The following is a 24,711-nucleotide window of genomic DNA, read 5'->3' on the forward strand; positions in this document are numbered from 1 at the left end:
CGAAAATTACTTGATTGAGAAAATTACTATAATTTTGACTATCATGAGTTGGCCATGAGGATTATCACGTAAAGTACAGTTCATCTCTATATGAAGGGATGAACTTCAAAGAACAGTGTTTTGTTTAATATAGTAATAAAAAACTAACCTAAACTGAACTATTTTATTATTGATTTATTAGAAAGCGAGACTAATTCTCTGCCTTATTTTATTTACCACAGCCTGATTTGAAAATAAAAATCATGCAAGCAAACTGAAAACTAAAGTAGTTTAGTTATGTTAATATCAAAGTGAAATCAAACACAATTTTGTTAGATTAAACATATATTGATGAAACAGTATTATTTTGATACCATATTATTATAACCATTGTATATTAGTTTCAGTGATTCATAAAAATAGATCTTACCTGGTTCTTTGTTTTAAGCTAGTGTTTCTCAAGCTTATGACTTTCGTGTTCCCTTCCTAAATTTTTCGTAACACTGTGTACCACTAGTAAAAAAATTAATGTATTTTTTAAAAATATGTTTATTTTTACAATAAAAAATTGCACAAAAGTTACAAATAAAAACTGGCTGTTGACTTCACTAATTATTAACTTAATTTATGACACAGTTTTATTCTCAGTAATTATTTTTATTATCAGTATTTGTAAATTATGGCACATTTCTCAGACATATTTTTTTTTATTAAAACAATGTTCTTTTAATATATTTTATAAAATAAATACAATAAGAATTGTTTCTTCATAATTTTTTTAAATAAAATATTTTATGTAATTTTACACAAATTTAGCTTTAGATTATATAATTAACCGAATAATGATGCTCATGGAGAATCTGCTTAGGAAGTTAAATAAATATACTAAAATATAAATTAGTTTAAAATATGCGACTATGAGAAATTACTTTTATTAAGATAAGCTTAATAATTAAGCAACGTTATGACGATGACTTATTAATTTGGATTGGAGATTTGAGTAGACCAAAAACAATTTGTATTTACAATTCAAACAGACAAAGAAAAAATCATTTCACAAAATTAATTCAATTTTTACAGATTATCACTGAATTAATCCAATTTTATTTTTTTCTAAATACTGAAACAAATACTATCATTGAATGTTGAATGTTTTAGTTATGAATTTGTTTTGTTTGTGAATTTATGTTTTGAAATAAGGCATGCAATGCTTCGATCAAAAATATTTAGCTCTATAAAAATAGTTTATTTTTAAAAAAATAAATATTTTTAAGGTTATTGCCCTATTTGACTACTATTACACGGAGAAAAAAATCTGGTAAATAACTGTGTTGCATGGTGATGACATTTCTGGTAAAGCAAAACTATAATTTTGGTCAACTAAACGATATTTAAACCATTCATATAGCAATTCTTCCGCTCACACGGTTACGCTTTATGGAAATTCTAGTTTTCAAATTTATAGTTCTTATTACCTCACATTTTGTAAAAAATACAAAACTTGAAAGTAAATTTAACTGAATAACTGATTTTAATGCAATGCTCTAATGTATCATGACAAAAGTAAAAAATTTTAAAATATTTACCAAAATTTGTAACATATTATAAAACCACATTTTAATATTAATTATACCAAAATTATTACTAAAGCACTTCAGTAAAGATACTACCGAGATTTTTACGTTCCCATACAGTCAGAAATACGGTGAGGTTTACCACATTCTCTTAATTTAGACTTTATTTTCCCCTCTGTGTAGCAGCGAAAATAAAACTCATTAGTAAACAGATAGAAGTGCAGCAAAACCCCTTAATGTACCTTATTACTTTTGCTGCTTTTTTACTGACAATTTCACGTATTTAAATGCTTAAATGCTTCCCCAAAAAGTAATTAAATTGATGGACAAGTAACATATTACATATATTCTCTCACGAACAGCTTTAGAATTTCTTCCAATGCAACGAGCTCCTATACGTATTGCTCCGTAACTATTTTCAGTATTTTCATCTCCATCGTAACTATTTTCAGATACTCTCAAACATAACAATAGTAACTTTACTTATTACTGTATAAAATTCCAATTAACATAATTATTACCGTATGTAATTTTAATTAGAATAGCTATTACCGTATGTAATTTTAATTAAAATAGCTATTACCATATGTAACTTTAAGTTAAACATTACCATATTTAATTTGACATAACAACAGTGATACAAATTTTTATTTAGGCTCTAGGGAACAAAAAGAATCATTATTCCTTCAGCAGGCTTTCGTTTTAAGAAATTTTTTTTATATTTATTCTTGCATATTTATCATTTTCGTCTTCCTCAGAGTAATAAAGCCTGTTGACCAACAGAAGCCGACATTTTTCATATTTAGGAAAGCGTTGGTTGTTTTTCTACACTAAAGAAAACATTTTTTAAAAGAAAAAGATAAAATATATGTAAAAAAACATTTTTAGATTTTTTTTCTTCTTTTCATTAGAATTAAACTTAAAATTTTCATTACAGGGTATAACTAGAGAAAAGAAAATTTGTTTACAAGTTCCATGTTTACAACTGAGTTGGACAGAGAGGTTCAATCAGGAACAATTAATCAATGTCTTCATGAATAGTTCAATATCTTTTTCAATATTGTATATTATTTTAAAATGACATTAAAGTAATATATGCATTAAAATGCTTAATGTCTTCATTTTTATTTAAGCGTATTTCCAAAATATGCGAAGATTTACTTAGGTGTCAATCAAACAGTTAGCTAAAATAAAACAGTTTAAATATACGTATGCTGTTATATATTAAAAAAACTTACATTTTTGTAATGGAGTCAAATGCATTACATTAATACTATAAGAATTTGTCATTTAACTAAAGTAGAAAAAGCAAGATATTTGTATTTTTATAGTATAATTAATAAATATGGAGCCTTTGATTGTTGGTAGATTTGTAATTAAAAAGAAAATAAGTAGAGGCATAATTAGCTTGTGCGTTTTATTTCTAAAACCAACTCTTTCTTCCAATCAAGCTTCAGAATTAGTTACAAAATATGTCTGAGAATTTTAAAGGGATGAAAAGCTACAAAATCTGTTTTCTAACTAACCATTACTTGCTGCAACAAAATGGGTTGAAATAACAGAGAATCAATTTAGTCGGAATAGCTTTAAAGAAATTTACAATTATTTTATAAGAAGGTACAAAAATGATATTTTCCCATAATTTAAAATAATGTCATATTAATCTCTTTGAGAGTCTTAAATATGTAAGTTAATTTGAGAAACCTCTTAAGGTGTTATGCCTCTAGAAAGGAAGAAAGATAAGCACCCTTTGGGAATATTGTCAACCAGGTTAATAAGCAAGTCAAAATTTTGTAGAAAAAAGTCTAACCTGTAAAAATTAATTTTAATCCAAATTTGCCTTTCACTATATTTAAGAGAAAAAATAGTTTAATTTGCCAATACAAACAACTTTTAGATTTAGGATGCTTTGCTTTTTACTAATTTAAATAAAAAAATTAAGATTCACAAATCTAAATATTAATAATAAAAAAAACGCTTTTTCTTATACTTACGGGTGACAATTATTTTTTTCTAGTTTATTATTTTATGAATCCAAATTGTGTCTATCAAATTACGGAATGTGTTTGTTATATTTTTTTAATGAGAATATTAACAGAATGGCAAAGCACTTGTAACAACGAAATGAATTTTACAAAGTTTCAGTTTGAATTTAAAAAGAAAGTACAAACTCACTGTTCCTTTCTGACGAATTAATCAATTTTAATTACTTTGTCTCATACTAACTCAGAATTTCCACTTTGAACGATTTCTTTTAATTTTAATTTCGGAAATTTTAATATAGTTATTTATGAGAAGTGAAGGAAAAAATTATTTAAAGTATTGTTTTCATTTAATGAGTGAAGATTAAACAGTTAAACAAAAATATAAATCAATATTTAGATCTTATAGTGTGTTAAAAAAGATTTATAGCCCTGATTTTACCAATTATTTATAAGTAAAAGGAATTTTACTTTACTTTAGATTTGAAAGGTGAAAGATTAATGAAAACATTCTTAAGCTTTTATATTTAGTTACTAATTGTATTGATGATTTAGTAAAAACTGCAGTATTTTTTCAAGAAAATAGTAGATTTTTTTTAAAATTTGCAGTAAATAAAAATAAAATAAAACAAATGAATTCGCAAAGGTTAAATAAATTTAACTTCAGTTTAAAAATAGAATAGTGACGTATGATGTAATAAATAATTGAAAACATGATAAGAAAACTAGATCAGCTTAAATAACCTTTGTACTAATGACTGGATTTTCACTACAAAAGTGCAAGTGGAAAAATAAGTGGTTTGAAAGCGTAATCTCAAACATTCTAAAAAAATTAGTTCTAAATATTACTTACGTTAAAAACAAAACAATAACGTACTTTCTCTGAATAAATGAACATTTTAAATATTTGACCATCAAACTATATATGCGCAATATGAAAAATGTGGTATCGATAGTTTCAGCTGGAGATCTGTCTAATGTTTGTGTCTTTAACTTAAATTTCATTTCCTGAGTATTTAGCTTCAATTCCGAAAGTTTAAAAACAAATAGTAAAATAAGAGTCCAAAAAATTATAGAATCTTAAAAGCGAATATTTTCATTTGCTAAAAACTACGTAACATTAATTTCTTAAAACGATAATATACAAAATACATACAGTGAAATTGGTTGAATAGTTTCTGAGTTACACAATTTCAATAATGTGATATTTTAATGTTGCATTTTCCTAAATTCTTAACCAAATTTAGTATTTCTTTTTTAAAATTATAGTTTAAAATGATGTAAAACTTGTATACCTTACAATTCAAAATTTCAATCCTTCTTAAATTTACCAATAAAAAAACTATAATTTTTTTTTACATCTTTGAATAAATTAAAATTATAATCTTGTACAAAAAAGTTTAAAGCTGTGTAAATATTTGAGTATTAGAACAAAAGTTGCTCAGGTTGATAAATTTTTTTTGTGTTTATTATACAATAATAGTCAAAGTGTTTTAATATTTTGACTCTTTTCTGTTTGTCATAGCATTTGAGAAGAAATAATACGTTTAGAGTGGATCGTTCGTGTATTTGTTTAGACTATATCTTTAACTTTATTACAAAACTAGAGTTTATGATACAGTTTTTACAACTTAAGATTTATTTAAAATTTCTAGCTATGTTGATATTCTATTGAATAATGTTGGTTTAGGTTTATCACAGTTGTTTTCTGGAAAATAAAGTTATTGATATAAAATAATGATATTGGATTATCCTTTACACGAATTTTCTTAACAAATATAAAATAAGAACAGTATAAATAAAAATATATTGAATCAATACTGCGTAACGTCAATCTTAATATTTAGAGTTTTACAAAATTCTATAATAATAATATAACAGAAAGATGTTATTAAAGCATGTTAAGTACACAGTAAAGAAGTTCTGGATTAAATTACTGCAAAATGGTACTTTTTATCGTAAAATCTCATTTTTACAGGAACATGTTACAGAAAACAAATTTTGACATGCTGAAATTTTTAAAGTAATAACTCTCATAAAATCACTGAATCACTCTACTTAAATAATAACTACAGTAAACATTATTACAATATAGTATTTCAAGATAAAATTAAATTGTAGTGCTGAAAAGATTTAATGGATGATGACGGTACATTATACCGCAATTTGGTCCGAATTTTTTTACAATGTATAATAAATGTGTTTTTTCTGTGCATCGTTAAATAATTGGGAATTGAACATTGAAAATTTGATATAATCACTAGCATTGCACGAGGAAAAATAATTCTATCACAATTGAAATACTTACATAGTTGAAACATTTCTCGTAAAAAAAAAAAAAAAAAAAAAAAAAAACAAATTTGGCTAAACTCTACTGGCAATTTAACCAAAATTTACGATATTTAAACCATTCGTTTGGAAGCTTTTCCATCTGGCAATAGTTTACCGGGAAGTTACCTGGAATAGTTACCGGTTTTCTTGTTTTAAAGTTATAGTTATTATTGCCATACATTTACACAGAGTAAAAGTTTCCCCTACATGTTCTAAATGTAATGCCTGACTGACTACGCCCGAACATATCCTCGACTGCCTTAGTATTTTCAGAGGAGACATCTGCGTGGATCCACTTGATATGCTCAGAATTGCTGGTGTCATGAGCTTGATTCAGCTTTATTAACAATTGAGGACTAGCAACATCACACAAAACACTGTTTATAAGCTTTCAAGTTGAATATCAAGAGTAAATACTCAAGTTTTAAAGAACAGATGGCAGAAATTAGATGCATCTACTGTAGTGATGAAGTAGCGGGTTTGAATCCCATTGTATCCCTGGATATATTTTTGTGATTTCTTTCGTAACTCATATAGTATAAAACATTGTTCTCAGTACATCACCGAAATAAAGCATCACTGACTGCGGTCAGTTAGCCGGGAGGGGTAACTGATTTTATCAAATTGTGAATGGACGGAGGATGCATGGTATCGGTCCTCGCTAAACTGTTCTACCGTAAAGCCGTCGACTTCAAGTGCAGGTCATTCAGCTACCACAGTGGATCTCTGCAGAGGATCAAACTTGTGAAAACTTGCCATGGAATTATCCTCTGAGATGTTTCCTAACCATCTTCAGTAGCCTTTTCTGAAGTTCTAGTGAAACATAAATAATGTTTGATGAAGTTAGATTATAGTTAATATAGAAATAAAAAGAACTAAGCGACCAAAAACGAAGTTTACCAGTGTTTACTAAATAAAATAGAGATTATCCTGCTGAAAATTTTTGCGATGTCTCAAATTATACTAGAGTGGTAAAATTACCAAATTCTAAAACCTTTATATGTTCTAAAGCATTAAAGCGTTTTAAAAATTTGAAATTTTTACATTTACCTAAAAATTTATATATCAAATAGCTAATAAACTACCGTAAATATATTTTTAAACATATATTTTCATTTCAATTCTGTAGGAGATGAAATAAAAACAATTAGAAAATATACATCATTCACTATTTACCTTTGCTATTATTCTTACGCAATGAAGAGAAGTAAATTAAAGATGCTATCACTAAAGCAAATGCAGCGGTCGTACATAAAATGAAACAATTACACCCTCTGAAATTTTTAGGTATGTATTTAATGATGTCTCGAAAACAATTTCTCTATTTTAGTGTTAAAGTGGAAGCTACATTGGATAGCTGCGTTTGCCGTGTTTTCGGTTTGGAGCATTATGTCATTATATCAGCTTATTCTAGCATGTAGCATCTTGGGAGGTAATATTTTTTAAAAACAATGAAACAGTGACAGCTTATGTCATAGATTGTGATCATTACCTAATAAAAATGATATTATTTTTTTTTCTGGAAATAATAATAAAAATGTTTTAATTGACTCTCGTGTAATCAAACCTAATTTTTATATTTTACAGTTGGAGTATTTCCAATTCGTAAGTTGAAAGCAACTGTTATAAATTTTTTACGTATGAGATTCAAACCTTAAAAAATGGAAATAAAAATAAAATATGATACAAGGTGTTTTAATCATAACTCAGAACATTTAAATTTTTAGAATTTATGTCAAAATTTTATAAAGATTTTAAAAATTAATTAGGGTTTGCAGGCTTAATCTTATGTATTTAATGAAACTAAAGTGTTGAAAGGCTCATTTTAAATTATAAACTTAACGAGAGTTTTTTTTCCTTCGAAATTCACTTTTTTTGTTTTAAATAATGATTATTTATCGTTTGTGGTCGAAGCATATATGGGTCGTGATCATTATTTCATAAGCTCGTACTTGACCTGAAGTCAAACGTAGCAAAAAATGGATACACAAAATTAAAGGAATAAGTCACAGCATTTATATAATTTTTTTTTCAAAAATATAGATATTGAGATAAAAATTGAGATAAAAATCGTGTGTCACACTTCCTTAATTCTAACGTCTAATTGCTTTCTTAGTGAAGTTGATTTTTTTCCAAATAAAAGTAACCGTTTAATTTTTACGATTAACATAATAGCAAGATGTTCCTAAATAAAATTATATTAATTATATGTTTTATATACAAAATTAACTTTTTTTAAAGTGTCCAATTATTGAAAAATCCCGGAGGCCTTTGAGTGGACCCTCTTAATCTTATTGTTGTCGTTGTCACTTCCCTATATCAGCAAGCCTGCTTGATGAAACCAATCATATTTGGGTAGAGAGAGCGTTTCCTGTTTTTTAGTCATGCTATCTACGGCCGAGAATGTGTCAGACACTCGGCCACATACGATCAATCTCCACTTCAGTTCTTCCAGAGCTATAATTTGTTATGGGAGGACTTTCTGACCCGACAGATTTAACGTGCACCAGTCACCATTTACTACACGGAGAATCTTAGGCCAGAGGGATTGACTTCTAGGAAATGAGCCCGTGGATATTAGCTCACGACCTCTTGGATATTGGCCCAATGCCCTACTAACCAGACTACCCCGGCACTTTTAATTAAAAAAAATAATTTTTTTTTTGATTTTGTCATTTAAATCTCTACTTTATTGTAATCATGAAACTACTTACATTGCATAATATTTAATTTCATATGTTTTTAGCCATACCTCAATTTTTTGGTAAGAAATATATTTTTTTATTGATTTCCATCCGATCGTGAGACACAATACATGCTGACTATAAAACTATTTTCATAAGTTTTTGAGTCAATGCTCGATTCCTATGGTTATTTTATTTTCAATTTTGGATCGTATAAACATTTATTTAAAAAAAGTTCTAATTTTGAAAATATTCTCAAATGTGAATTCTGTTTTTTTATTTTTTTTTTGTATTCTGTTTTTATTTTTTTATGCAAAGACCAAAACTTCAAACAATTGAATTGATGATAAAAATAAAAATACTAAAAATTAAAAATGATGTTAAAAACTATTTTATTTCCATTTCAGTTGCTAAGAAGCTATATAAGTTGCACAATAACTTATAATGAGCATTATGGAAATCATAGCAATATTCAAACTTTCTTTGAAAATGTTTAAACTATGATGATTAAACTAAAATAAAATGTCAGTGCAAAATTTTCAAAATTAGCATGAGTGCCACAAAGTAAAATAATTTAACAAATTTTTAATAATAGTACAGCGTTATTTAAACTTTTTCAATACTAATAACTCAATTATAATCATGAGTAAAAAGAAGTATGGTAGCCGTAAGAGTTATTATTTATTATGGGGGAGCATGTCTTCATATAAATCTAAATCAATTATAATCTTTCAATAAAAATAGAGATATTAACTGGTGCTTGTGTATACTTGAATATAGATTTTATTTGGTAGAACATTTATCTTAAATATAATGTGTCTAGATATTGATCATTTCTACACAACATCTTAAGTTCAATGCATGCATAAGGTGCACATAAGGGAAACATTGGCACGGGAAACTTCATTTAATATGAAAAATATTGAGTAGAGACTCAATTGAACAAAATATGAGTCGTAAAATGTTTTCATAAATGAGTATGATTATATGAAGAAGCATGATGTAAAACTAGATAATGAGACATTGACACTGGGTTTAATTATATTTTTGCGTAATCCAAATAATAGTAATAATAATAATAATAATTTTAAATATTTCTTCAGATGTTGTCAGCTGTTATTGCTGTTGAAATCAGGATGATGTTAGGTTATGTTAGATGAAAGGCAGTTTTTCCATTATAAATTATATTATGATTCTTCAAATGGGATAGCAGTTTACTTCCTTTTAAGAGAAAAGATGAAGAATTTTACATAAGTTATATTGAGTTACTGCGTCTCAATAGATATGACGTTTGCTACCCAATGAGGTTGCCCCGGTTCGAATCCCAGCGGTGGCTCGTTGAATGAATATATGAATGATGATATGAAATCCTGCTCTCAACTTGCACTGACTACAGTTCTGACATACAGCATCCTCAGTGCTAGGAGGATTATGGGTTGGCATTCCCGTGCAACAGTGAAATTATCGTGATTTTTCTCTCCAATTAAGGCAAGTGCGGGATGGTTCCCTCACATACTCTTCCCCGAAGGCTAGTTTTTCCAATGCTTGATCTAGAAAGTTTCTTTGTCCTTCGGGTTGGGTTCAAAAGTAGGCTCCAAAGTTGAGAAGTGACAGTCATTTACTGAGAATCGGGTAGCAGCTGTACAACACCGGCAGTAAAATGAAAAAATTAAGTAATTTTTTAAAGAAAAATAATTAAAATAACAGATGGTAAAATGTCAATGTCAAATAACAGATGGGTATATGAACAGCAAAATAAAACTGAAATCTAAAGGGAGTTATTCAAGCAGTTATTTAATTTAACTATATTCGAGTTAGTAAAATTGTTTAGATATTCAATTTGTTTGAAGAAAAGTTAAGTTTCCAAGATATTCTCTGTGCAATAATCAAATGCAAGAATAATCTTGCTTGTATTTGCTTTCTATATGATTATACTTAAATAGTGCAAAAAGAAAAATTATATTTTAATACGCAGTACGTTTTTTTTACATGAAGCACTTAAAAATAAAAAAAAAGGTTAATAAATATTATTAGCTACTTTATTAAGATTTCTTTGAAAGTAAGAAATATATAACGATGTTTAATCTTATTTTCAGGACATTTTAATCCGTTTCCTCCAGGTAAAAAGTTTTGAAAATAAACTTGCATTTCTTACCGAAATTATAATATAAAAAAATATAACAATATTTATAATATTTTTTTCATTAGGCTTTAATCCTTTTCCTCCAGGTATCACTGTCCTTAATTTTTTTAAAAATTAGTTTGCATTTTTTTATAAAAATGGTATAAATTAGTTTAATTATATAGAAATAGAATAAAATATAATTAATATGAAGTGGTTCTAATCTTATTTTTAGGTTTCAACCCGTTTCTACCACAAGGTAACAAATTTTTTTCCCTAAGGAATTGTTGAAAAACTTTATTATTTGTTTGTTGACCTATTTATATAGTTGATTAAGTAATAGCAAGAACTTATTTTTGAAAGTTATAAAATTTTTCTTAATCATCTATACAAACTGAAGAAAATTTCAATCGATAATACTATTTTAATTTAAAAATTTACTTTTTAATGATTTTAAAGTATATTCTTCGAGTTTAAGTACAAGTTTTCGTTTTTCAGGATTTTTCCTCCCAACTGCACCTGCACCTCACTGTAAAATTAGCTAGAAATGTTTTATAAATATCAATATATTTCTAATTTAAGCATTTCAATGCTTATAAAGAAATCCATTAGTTTAAAAAATAAAATGATTTATAAGTACCCATTTATTATTTTAACTGTCATATTATTGATAATATAATAATAACTTTTATTTAATGCCATAGTTATTCAATATTAATATTATTATTTTTAATATCACTAACCTTTTTATTATCATATTTACTTTATTACTACTAATATTGTTAATATGTAATAGGCAAAAAATTTTGAATTTAGTTTTTCGTTACGATCGTAAGTATATATACATTTTTTTAAACTGTTAAGGACTGTGCCCTATTTTCCAAATGTTTTTTGACCCCCCTACTGTAGTCCTAGTTGTGTATTATTACTAACGTAATCTTAAAATGTGACAGAAATTTACAATATCTAAGAAATAGTTCGGAACTTCAAAAAATACAATTTCAAGGACAGGTAGAAAATTATTTTTCGAGGTAACTTAAAATTATAGATAGCAGTTGAGAGAGAAATTTTATTTTTCCCATATGTATGTTTTTTTGACATTATTCTTTGTCATATAAATCTTTACAATTCTTCTGTAAAAAATAAAAAAATAAGTAAAAAAAAAATTAAATAAACAATGAAAAAAATGTACAGTTTTTGACTTAAAAACTGCGCAAAATATATTTTTGAAGAATACTTATATTATTCGGATTGAATGTGCTTGAGAAACTATAAATCATATATTAATAAGTTTAGTTTCTGCAAGAATTTTTATTCTATTATAGTATTGTATTCTATTCTTTTCTTGATTAATTTGATGTATAAACAGTCGAAATAAAATATTATTTCATGCCGAAAATTTTTTTAATGTAATATTATTTGCAAGGAGACATTCTAATATTAATTTTGAAATGAAATAAACGCTAATCAGATATATGATGAAAAAATGGTTTACTTTCATAAACATTACATGTAATTTTTTTTTGAAATAATAACAAAACATTTTAGAATCTTCATAAAATTATTAACACTTATTCAATATATATTTATTATTCATTATTATTCTTTTACACCTATATTTTTATGAATATATATTTAAAAAAGTTTAAACTTCTGGTAACCTATATAGTTCAGATATTCTATGTGTGCTCTATTTTTCTACCCTTTTTAATTGTTTTTTAGAAACATTTTACCCAAATGGACATGGCGGTAAGTGTCTTATATGCAATCGTACGGTAGATGGTAGTCAAAAGTGTTTAATTTTACATTCAAAGAAATGAATGTCAGACGAAGTAAGTTATCCCGCAGTAAACAAATTGTAACGACATTGTTTCCAGTAAGACACCGAAGTCAAGCATCACTGGCTGTGATCAGTTGGCGGGTAGAGCACCCTTTGATCAGTCTACGTAGGGACCGAGGGTGTGCGGTATCGGTCCTCGTTTAACTGTTCTACCTTAAAGTACTAGGTCACTCGCACGAAGGTCGTTGGGCTATTAAGGCGAAGGAGCAATCCCTTCTGCCGATTATGGAAATTGTGAGGATAGGAGAGTGAGGATTGTCTTAGGATTATTATCATCTTGCCCGTTGTCTGCGTATTTCTTGGTCTTCGGACTGGGCTAGGTTCTGTCAAGGCGATGAGACATCTTACATTTGGCGTATGGTCCCATAGGCCTGGGTCGCTGTATTAAATTCCTTTGGATTATTATCAGGGAAGTATCCCAGATCGTCGCGAATAGCCCATTGAGCAGTTCCAGAGCGACGTAATACAATTCCTACCTACCTAAATGATTTCTTAACGATATGAGAAAGTGTGCTTTGGATTTAATTAAAGTTTGACGCTTTCATTCAAACAAAGTAATAATTTTTTTGTCTGATTACCTGAGCCTTTTTATTTGATTACAGATATCGCGATGAGATTGCCCATTACACATTTCCCTCATGATTATTTTTTTATAAACCAGGCTGAGAAGTATAGCTTGCAAAAAAATTAAGCAAACTAATGTTTTTTTTTAAATAAAATTAAACAGTACACAGTTCAAGAATTTTGCATCCTACATGATATACACGTGTGAACTTGAACTCGACGTCGCAAGAGGATCAGGCCATTAGGTTCGATGACTCTCGCATGACGTCATTTACAGGTATTCAATTAAATCGGATACAATAATTTTTTTCAGATTGTTAAAAAATCCTAGCTTAAGAGTTGTAATGTGAACAAACGTGGTTAGGCACAACTATGGTTAGGCAAAGCCACGTGGTTAGTCACAACCATGTGATTAGTTTCAAGTACCCAAATTTAACTAAACAATTGATGTATGGAAATCATCTATGCATTTAAAATGTTGCGAAAATGTTGCCAACTATTAGATATGCTGAAGTTCGGATCTATTTATTTAAAGAAAAATCTTATTATTTTCTGAAATGTAGTTTTCGCATAATATTTCAAATGCTTTAAGTATTTTCCTCTTTGAAATATTTTATGAAAACCAGAAGTAAAAAAATAGATTAATGACCATTCGTAATGACCATTTGTTACAAGTTTAATAGTGGATTTTGCTGTAATTAAGACTTAAAGACTTTTATCTTGCTTTCTAAATGATTGCATGTTAGCAGCTCTAACCAATGCCCAAGAGACTTAAAATGAGATCCAAGAAATACAGATAAAAATAGTAATACATTAATTGTATTCTAATTTTTTTTAAATAAAATAACTTCGTGTGGGAAATAACAGGATTTTAGATAAAAGATAAAATGCTAACGAAATACACTTGATAGTTTGCGTCTTTTATTTTAAAATTTTAAGATAAAAGAAGTATTATTTGAAGTCTTATTAGAGTATTTATTCAGAATATATGAGGAACTCATTTTCCTACTTTTGACTATTATAATTTATCTAAACTACTTATTTGTAGGGTACTACGAAGCGCAACCTCAGGGTAAATATTAAGTTTTTTAATTTTTCAATGTATGAATTTTAATTCTGGTGGACATTTGCATTAAAGTTTAAAATATCGGTATATATATATATATATATATATATATATATATATATATATATATATATATATATATATATATATATATATATATATATATATATATATATATATATATATATATATATATATATATATATATATATATATATATATATTATATTATATTTTTCTCTTTGATGTACTTCATAAAAATCACAGGTAAAAAAATATAGAAACTTTTGTTTCAAGTTTAATAGGGGATCCTGCTTTAATTTCAATTTAAAAAAAATTATGAAGCTTTATAAATGAATACACGTGAGCAGCTCTAATCTATGTCCAAGAGACTTAAAATAAAATACAAGAAACAAAAATTAAAATAATAGTACATTAAGTGTATTCTAATTTTTTTTAATAAAATAAATTTGTGAGGGAAATAACAGTGTTTTAGATAAAAGATAAAATGCTAACGAAATACACTTGATAGCTTGCTCCTTTCATTTTAAAAGTTCATGATATGAACTAAATTTCCCATTTTTGACTGATATAATTTATATAAATTAATTCTTTTTAGGGTACTACGAAGCTCAACCACAGGGTAAATATTTTAATTCTTTCTTTATGTCTGAATTTTAATACTGGCGGAATTACATTTTTATGAAGTTTAAAATATCCTTATTATACATATATATATATATATATATATATATATATATATATATATATATATATATATATATATATATATATATATATATATATATATATATATATATATATATATATATATATATATATATATATATATATATATATATATATATATATATATATATATATATATATATATATATATATATATATATATATATATGTATATATATATATATATATATATATATATATATATATATATATATATATATATATATATATATATATATATATATATATATATATATATATATATATATATATATATAACCTTATCTTAATTAAATCTTGATTAAATACCTCATACGATTTTTAATCAGATGAATTGAAGTAAAGGAATTTGTAGCATTGTCTATTTATCAAACAAATAAATAGATCAATTCTTCAAAAAATTGATAAAAATCAATGTATGTATGTATTATTTACTATATAAAATCATTGAGCTTATTGTATGTAATAATTATTAATAAATTTACTAAAAATTGTTTGTTAACTTACATTATATTTTTACTAAGAGCAAATCTAATTCGGGTAAATACATGTCTAAAAATCTTTTGATATTTATTAAGAAAAATTAAAAAAAAAAATGAATTAAAAAAATTAGAGAAAAACTTGAAAAATTTTGAAAACTTCAAAGAGCGTTAAAAATTTCTCTAAAGCCCTGATTATAAAAATTTTTAACAAAAATTCAACCTTTATTATCATAAACTTTGAAATATCCAGCATAATATTACTTTATGCACACCCAGTTTTGGCATAATACAAGGTAACTAGCAAATCAAACGCGCTTCCATACTTCAGTAAGAACGTGCCATAAAATGATCCCATCATCCTCTATTTACGTTTGTATTTTCATATTTTGTAATCTTTCAAACTTTTTACAAAAATATTTAAAATAATTTTTTTAAAGATGCCGGTAAATATCAATACTTGAAATCACTGTTCTCCTTATAAATTCTGTTTTGTAATATTTTTTGTATTTTTCTTGCATTTTATTTTCCATTCTTTTCCTTTATTATATTTTATTTTGCTAAATTTGTGCTATTTTTTTTCAACTTTTATGGAGCTTCTCGCACCATTGCATTTATGTATTTTGCTTTGGCTATATTAATACAGTGTTAGGAAGTATTCCTTTTTTCAGATATTTTCATGGGAGTTGACGACGAGATTATACCTTTAGCTTTATTTGTTTTTCAACTCTTTCACTTGATTTAATTTTTTAAATTTTTTTAAATATTTAAATAATTTTAAAAATATTTTTTTAATAATTTTTTTTTCTTCTCTTTTAAATTTTTTATATATATTTTCCATCATGTTTCCTGTTTTCCATTTTCTATTTTTTCTTTCCATGTTTTCTCTTTTCTGCTTTTCAACATAACTAAAATTTATGAGTTCCATCTATTTGCAGCTTATCCACACTAAATAAAAATTATCATTCCTCTTAAATTTCCTTTTCTAGCCCTTTTCCTTTATATATATATATATATATATATATATATATATATATATATATATATATATATATATAAACTTAAATACAACGTAAGTTCTTTCTTAAATTTTGTTAATTGTTAAAATTGGTGTTAAATTTTCATGATCATCTTAAACTTTCGAATTTTGAAGGTTTCTTCAACCCAGTGAAAAGTATGTACATCTTTTTTAAACAAAATGTTGCTTATGTAACTTATGAACACACTCTCGCATGCGTACAAATAAATGAATAAATAAATATATATATATATATATATATATATATATATATATATATATATATATATATATATATATATATATATATATATATATATATATATATATATATATATATATATATATATATATATATATATATATATATATATATACAGGTGGTTATCAAAATAATGGAAACACCCTAGATTAATGAAGGTGTTCTGCTGTAAATGTTTTCTTTATGAAGGTATCTCCTAACTGTAATTGTTGATACTGGAGAATCCAGACGCTGATTGAGCTCTGCGGTCACTTTGGCTGCAGTTGTTTTCTTTTTAGACATTACAATCCGCTTCAATACACGTCGGTCTCTTTCTCCTTCCGTCCACTATTTTGCTTTGCTGAGCTTGTCTTTCCGCGCTGTGTGTATGCTGTCATGACTTTAGACACCGTACCTGTAGAAACGCCTAATAGCTGGGATGTTTCGGTCACGGTTGCTCCAACTAGTCGGGCTCCTACAATTTGGCGACTCTGAAAATCTGTGAGGTCTGACATTTTACGCTTCTGACAGAAAATCAAAACGTAGACAACTCTGTTAAAGCTCTCTCATACCACCTAATATATTTACTTTTTATATTAAAAAAAATGATTTGTGAGATTATATTTTAATGCTTATGAAGCGAATTCTCAAATGTCGCTTTTATTTACAAGTGTTTCCATTATTTTGATATATATATATATATATATATATATATATATATATATATATATATATATATATATATATATATATATATATATATATATATATATATATATATATATATATATATATATATATATATATATATATATATATATATATATATATATATATATATATATATATATATATGTGTGTGTATTCAAGTGGAGCGCACATCAAAGACTTCAGTGTCCTAAAATATAACCAACCTTTCAACTGCCGACTTTCTTACGAATAATCTAATTTATAGTTATATTATACAATTATAGTGTAATTATATTATAAGTATTTAAAATGTTATATAAGAAAAATTGACTATATAGCAACGGATAAAATTCTTATTCCAAGACAATATTCGATAAAAAATTTCTGAAATTTGAGAAGCAAGTAAAAAAAACGGGTTAGGATATTCTTTGTGATATTTAGTCTGACGAGAATGAAGCACAAATGAATTAGAGAACTATACACCCTATTGATACACAACTATAAACAAGATCCTCCCTCGATATCTGAAAATTCATAATTTTTTAATGTTTAGACACTGAGGAAGAACTGATGTTAGATCCGAAAGTATAGTGTGTTTATTTCTAAATACTAAAGGAAAACACAAATATTTTTCATTCTAAATAGAAAAAACTTCTTTGAAAAAAATGCGCTAAAAAGCAGCAGAAATTTCAGAAAAAAGTAGCAATAAAGAAAAAGAAAATGAAGGAAATAAAAATGAAAATATGACCACCGAAGCCGACGCCATCAGGGGCTACCGAGGCCGGTACCCCCTGAAGACACCGGCTTTGGCGGTCATATTTAAATTTTTATTTCCTTCATTTTCTTTTTCTTTATTTCTAAATATTATTGGTGCTTTATTCACAATTTGCTTTGCTTCTGTTTACGAAACAAATTTACTTTATTTGTTTGACTGTTTTGCCTAAACTGTATTAATCATTTTTTTTTTAAAATTAGCCATGAATATTTTAAACAAATCTTCATTTCAATGAAACAGTTGGAATAAAAATACAGTAGATGCACATTAATATAAATATTTTCCATTGCAAAAATGAAAAATTATTACAATTTTTAATTTAAGATTAAATTCATTGGTTAATCATCATTTTTACTCCTTTACCCTACATTTAAACTTTTGAAATCTGTACCATCTCATTAACAATTCGGAACGCTCCTATTGTCTTCGGACAATCCCAGATATATTAGAACAAACTTAAGATATAGAAAATCACTATTTTAAAACTTTTACTGCTGGTGCTATCAAAAATTATTCGTACACCTTATTCTCACAAAAGGTATTAATTCATTACTTTCATTTCGTCTTTACTGGGATTTTTCCAAATTCTATGCATTTCAACTGTATTCTTTCTTAAAAATTGCATTTGATGAATCATGAAACTACTTCTGATTGCACATTTCCTTTCCCTTTTCATTAGCTCTACACACTAATAGAATTTACCATAAATCTATATATGCGTGTAAGAAAAAATTGTTATGGGGCTGATTTGTTTGTAATTTGAAAAGAATTTGTAATTTGAAAAGAATTTGTAATTTGAAAAGCGTAATTTAGTTTTGTTTATTAATGAAAACATTTAAAACTAAACAAAAATGTTTTTTTTTAATGAGAAAATGAATTTGTAACATATGTGTGTCATATGCTGCAACAAATGAGATGACAGGTTTAATAAATGCTTACGCTGAAATACAGTGAAGGAAACTGTGCTTATTTTTTTTAAACAAGTACATAAAACTCATATTTTATGCACAGTGCGCAAAATAAGAAATGGACAACCCTGAATAACTTTTGATCTAATGTTCGGATTTTCGCATTCCATCACTCAATCTTAATGATTCGAAAGGGTGACTTTAAATATGGCAAATTAATGCGTGCAGGCGATATTTAAGTTACAAATTCAAACACAAAAACATGTTTTTTTTTGAATAAAGAAACTTTTTTTTTCAACGGATTTAGATTTGGCCATTTTTGCATAAAATTTATAAAAAAGTAGTTTTTGATAAAGTAAATTGTTTATTTTGAAAACTTGCATTCGAAAATTTTTTTAAATTACTACTTTTGTTATTATTCTTGCTCCACTTAGACATTCTTAAATCCTTGCTTCCACGTAAGTATCATTCTTTAATCACATTTTTTAAATATCTTAGCCTAAATATAATTTCCTCATGGAAAGGAAATACTTACCATTTAAAATACTCTTATAATTTGTGTTTACTTTTCGAACGTACTCATAGCAAAATGCGTAGATATTATTCCACTCTTTAACTTTTACAATTACATCAGTTAGGGTTGGTTTAAAGAGAATGTTGCTATTAAACTTTTGTTAAATAAATATATGTTAAATAGTTATATTCATGACTCTAGTCAGTTAAAGGTGACGTTTAAAAAAAAAAACAATTGCGAAATAACAACTAACCTGATGCAAAAATTAAAATACTTTAAAAAAAATTAAAAAAAAATTATTTCTAGTTAAATATCGCTTCATTTATACGGATTTATTACCATATATAACCCATAATATTAAAGATAATTCGCTGCATTACCTTTTTTAGGTTATTGTTTTTTGAAGAATTGCTTGAATTTTGTGATGAGTGAGCTTTTAAACAAATTATTTTTGAATATCTTTTCATGGATTTTTTAGAATGTACATAGAATTAGCTACATATCATATGAACTGTTTACAGCGATTAATTAAGTATTATTTGTCTTAGAATGAATTTTTTAATAGAAGACTTTTAGAGCTGAGCCTTCTTTCACATGCCAAAGATTTATAGCAGTGTGGGTCCTAAAATTAAAAAGTACTAATATAGCTACGTTACGCATTAGAAAATGTATCTTATAATCGTTAGGGAACAAAAAAATTTTAATGTATTATTTCACATTTGCATAGTAATTATTAGTTTAAAAACAGATTAGTTTCGAAACAGATTCTTCTTAACTTATTTGATTTTGATCTTGCAGCAGCCTTGAATGCTTTCAATATATTTAATGGTAAGAATTGTGCGTATTTATTCATTTATTTTATATAACAGAAATATTTGATTGTTCTTTTAATTTTTATTTTTATTTTAATATAAGAGTAATGTAAAATTATATTTACCCCTATTTTTACTTAATTATTTTTAAAAAATTAGTTTTTGAAATATTATTTTATCTAATCTAAAAGCTTAGCTTACAAATAGAAAATAAATTAGTTATAAATATTTACAAGTAATCCCGTTTAGAAAATATTTATTTTCAATGAATGTTACAATCAATCTTTATAAATAATTCTATTTGCAAAATTCCTTATTGATGATTGTAATGTAATTATCTGAACGATTATTATGAAACTTTTAGCAGAATAATTGTGGACTGTATTTAAAAATTGCAATAAAAATTCATAAGTATATATAAGAGTGCTTTGCTTCAAAAGGAAAATTTATTTAATGCTATTGCTATATTTTTATTCAGACAGTAGTTTTACGCTTGGTATAATAAGTTAATCTGTTATTTCTTTAATTATATTATATGTTTATAAAATATCTTAGAAAATCATGTCACTCATTTTTTCAGGAAATATTTCTGCTTCAAATGGTACGTGCTATAACAACTTATGTTAGATTTGCCGAACTATTATTATTTTATGTAATATTTTATTACGTAAATCAGAATAGACATAGAATAAGTCTCTGATTGATTGCAATTGTTAATAATCTATATAAAAGTACTAAGAATAGAGGCTCAAGAAATGTTTTTGCAATTTTAAAATTCTCATGCATGCACTCTACATATTTTGAGCACTACATAATAAAATATTGAGAAAAAAATATGGAACAAATTATATCAAATTAAACTAACAATCCATTTCTTCTTAATATCGAATTGAGATGAACATCTAATATATTTAAGGGAAATTAAAGCTAAAATATGTAGAAGTAAAATTTTTCTTACCATTAACCATAATAAAAAACTTACAGAAAGCTTCATAGAATGAGTCTTATCTTAAAAGATTATTAAAAGGAGACAAATAAACATAATTTGATATACAGATTTAACCAATCATTCAAAAAAAACACTTTATTATATTTTGGGAAATGTTTTCAAAGTTTGTGCATGGTTCATGGATATATTACATGCACCTTACTTATTTCATCCTGTTATTGTTGTGGTACTGTATTCTTCTCCACAGATAAACTAGTGTATCCTGAGTGTGTAGATTCGAATAATATGGATCCAGTATCCATACTGAAATAAAAAAGCTATAAATTCCTATTTGTCAGCTTTCATCTTAAAATTACGATACGAAATCAAACAAAACCATTAACGAAGTAAAAGATCTTAAGAAAGTTATTGAGGTTTCGTAACTAGATTTACTTATTTAAAGATTTTAAGAGTGGTATTAGGGACAAACTTTTTAAAATGCATTTTATTGCATTTATTACCGTAATACAACCTTATTACCGTAATACAAACTTATTAAATGCATTTTATTACCGTAAATAAAATAATCACAATTTTTCATACTTTTTAAAGTTGCGAAAATTAATTGATAAACAGGATAAACTGCTTCCAGAGAAACTACATCTTTCAAATTATATTAGAAGTAATCGAAGATATTGAAACTGGCCATCTCTCCTTTTTGGTCATCTAACCTACACTTACCCTATATGTTACGTTATCATTACCCTTTGGTAATGATTTTGGTGAAATTAACAGTAAAATATGGTTTTTAATATGTGACAAAATGTGATAAATGAGGGAAAATTTTTTAATTTTTTCATGATACTTTACAGCATGACATAAAAACTATTATTTCGATTACATTTACTTTTCTGTTTTGTATTCTTTACTAAACGCGTGGTAATAAGGATTATAATTTAGAGAACTTGATTTCACTGTAAATCGTTACAATATGAACGAAGCAATTTATATTTATTTTTTTCATGCGTTTCTTTTTGTTTTCATAACTTTAATTTACTTTTTTCCCTTTCCGAAGGAATGAGCCTTAAATACGAGCTTTTCTCAACATATCAGTAGAGATATAATTTTTACTGCCTTTACATTTCTATAACAATTTGGAAAATTTAGATTTTTCTTTTGTAGAAAATATGACAACCAGTGGTAAGTGACATTTTTCTTCATGACTTTTATATTATTTATGATATTTAAAAATAATTTATAATTGTTACTCTAAGCAAATCTTCAATATATAAAAATACTTATCATTATAATTCATATTTCATTGCTCGTACACATTCATACTTTAATATAACTTCGTGGTTTTAGAAATAGACCTACGTTATGAGTAGGAAACTTTACACACCATATTATGTTTTGCAATTTTTAGTGACATAATCTAGAATTTGTTGTATAATTTGTTCGAGGAGCTCCAGTGAACTAACAATTTTTTAAAAATCTTTTACTGTAATGTGAAAAATCGTATATTTGTAAAACTGCACTGAGAAAAAATTTATGACCAAAACTCCCTGATTATAGTAAAATTTATCATGTTTTCTGGATCGATGTAAACGCCATAAAGCATGGTAATTTTTATCTTAGAACTTTTGTAATAACTTGATAAAACTAACAATAAAATATAGTTTTATTTTTTACAGCCTCGTTCATAAATGGGGTAGAATTTCGTTATTTTACCTACCAGTTGGCAATTTTAGCAGCATTAGTGAAATTTGAGATAACGCAATAATGCTCATTTTAGTAACTTCTATTTTATTTATTAAACGCTTGTAAACTTTATTTTTGGTCTGTTAGTTGTTTTCAGTTCTATGTTAACTATAAGCTTACCCCTACCAACATTTAACCTAATAAAGAATTCGTATTTGTAACATAACAAAAGAAGCCTCATTCTTCGAGAGGTATCACGTAACACTTTGTAGCGTGGAGAAAGCGGGTTCAAATCCCACCCTGAATCTATATTCGTGCTGTCCTTTTTTGAATTGTACTACCTGTCACTCTACATGACAAAGACCTTTAAGACGTAACAATTCATTAATATATTCAATATATTCATATATAATAATATTCAAGTATGTTGTTACATATGGCTTTATTGGAAATATTGATCCATACACAATGTTACTTAAGCTTACCCCTACCAACATTTAACCTAATAAAGAATTCGTATTTGTAACATAACAAAAGAAGCCTCATTCCTCGAGAGGTATCACGTAACACTTTGTAGCGTGGAGAAAGCGGGTTCAAATCCCACCCTGAATCTATATTCGTGCTGTCCTTTTTTGAATTGTACTACCTGTCACTCTATATGACAAAGGCCTTTAAGACGTAACAATTCATTCATATATTCAATATATTCATATATAATAATATTCAAGTATGTTGTTACATATGGCTTTATTGGAAATATTGATCCATACACAATGTTCAGCTTTAAGTGGACATATACAAGGAGTATTCAAATATAATAATAATTAATATATTCAAATGTTCTAAGTATCGAAATTAAATTACTTACGCTTTTATTAACATTATGTTTTGCAAAATGTCGTTTTGTTGAGTTTAATTTGCTTGCGGCAATTTATTCTACTCTTCCTGAGAATTAATATTTTATAATGCTTCTATGTAGATGGATTAAATCTTTTTGATCCTGGTAATTATTAATAATCTTATTCTGTTCGATAAATTTACTAAGGAGTTTTAAATTTAACAGACATCATTGTTTAACAAACTGATGATTCTTTGTAGACATTTACATTGACTGCATATTATAATTACATATTATTTATTATTTTTTAGTGATTTCATAATTTTGCTTTTAAAATAAAATATTGTGAAGCACTTTTTGAAATTTTTACTTCATTGTTATGCTTGAAGCAAACAATTATTATTTTCAAAAAAACTATTATATATATATTTTATGAAATACTTTTGTACCAAAACCGAAACTAGTTTTTGCATTAAATTTGACATGTATTTTGTTTATAAGCATAAAATTTCTGTGTGTGATATTTTCTTAAAATCTCAACTTTATGGTAATACTTATCAAAAAAATATAAAACGTTCAACAATTCGACTATTATACCATTACACACACATATATGATAACTTTTATTTATTCACTTTATTTTGGTGGCAGAATATTTTTATTTAATAGAATTATAATTGTTTTAAACTTAATTAATCATGGACAATGTAACGTTCTATGAATTAGTAAAACAAATGAGAACAATAAACTTTCAAGATAAATTGGAAAATAATATTTAAAAAAAAATATATTTAGCAATTTATTGCTTTTTTGTATATTTCAGATTTTGGAAGTGAGTAGTTATTGGTTTTTACATATGCTTATGCTATCGGGGGAAAATAATATGCTATTAAATCTTTGTTGAGAAAGTACTTT

The 24,711-nt window shown here is 26.0% G+C and overlaps 1 protein-coding gene across 2 annotated transcripts in view; it reads left to right on the plus strand.

Moving 5' to 3' along the window:
* The window catches only part of LOC107444698 (uncharacterized), a 77,848-nt gene extending 53,197 nt beyond the window's left edge, over positions 1 to 24,651 (plus strand). Inside the window, exons 1-17 of one of the 2 annotated variants that reach the window (XM_087159153.1) lie at positions 7,167 to 7,298; positions 7,454 to 7,471; positions 8,613 to 8,630; positions 10,647 to 10,670; positions 10,759 to 10,779; positions 10,908 to 10,931; positions 11,489 to 11,503; positions 12,395 to 12,421; positions 14,125 to 14,148; positions 14,762 to 14,785; positions 16,525 to 16,545; positions 19,438 to 19,461; positions 20,316 to 20,345; positions 20,910 to 20,930; positions 22,440 to 22,457; positions 23,938 to 23,961; positions 24,620 to 24,651. In XM_087159153.1, coding sequence (XP_087015279.1) covers positions 7,256 to 7,298; positions 7,454 to 7,471; positions 8,613 to 8,630; positions 10,647 to 10,670; positions 10,759 to 10,779; positions 10,908 to 10,931; positions 11,489 to 11,503; positions 12,395 to 12,421; positions 14,125 to 14,148; positions 14,762 to 14,785; positions 16,525 to 16,545; positions 19,438 to 19,461; positions 20,316 to 20,345; positions 20,910 to 20,930; positions 22,440 to 22,457; positions 23,938 to 23,961; positions 24,620 to 24,636 — 393 coding nt within the window. In that variant the 5' untranslated portion in view covers positions 7,167 to 7,255 and the 3' untranslated portion in view covers positions 24,637 to 24,651. Of the gene's footprint in view, positions 1 to 7,166; positions 7,299 to 7,453; positions 7,472 to 8,612; positions 8,631 to 10,646; positions 10,671 to 10,758; positions 10,780 to 10,907; positions 10,932 to 11,488; positions 11,504 to 12,394; positions 12,422 to 14,124; positions 14,149 to 14,761; positions 14,786 to 16,524; positions 16,546 to 19,437; positions 19,462 to 20,315; positions 20,346 to 20,909; positions 20,931 to 22,439; positions 22,458 to 23,937; positions 23,962 to 24,619 lie in introns of those variants that run through there. The other variant, XM_087159154.1, reaches the window with a different exon arrangement.
* The last annotated feature ends 60 nt before the right edge of the window (positions 24,652 to 24,711 follow it).

The sequence above is a fragment of the Parasteatoda tepidariorum genome, chromosome 3 (genome assembly GCF_982258835.1).
Source record: "Parasteatoda tepidariorum strain Cologne lab strain chromosome 3, Ptep-v5.0, whole genome shotgun sequence".
Lineage (NCBI taxonomy): Eukaryota > Metazoa > Arthropoda > Arachnida > Araneae > Theridiidae > Parasteatoda > Parasteatoda tepidariorum.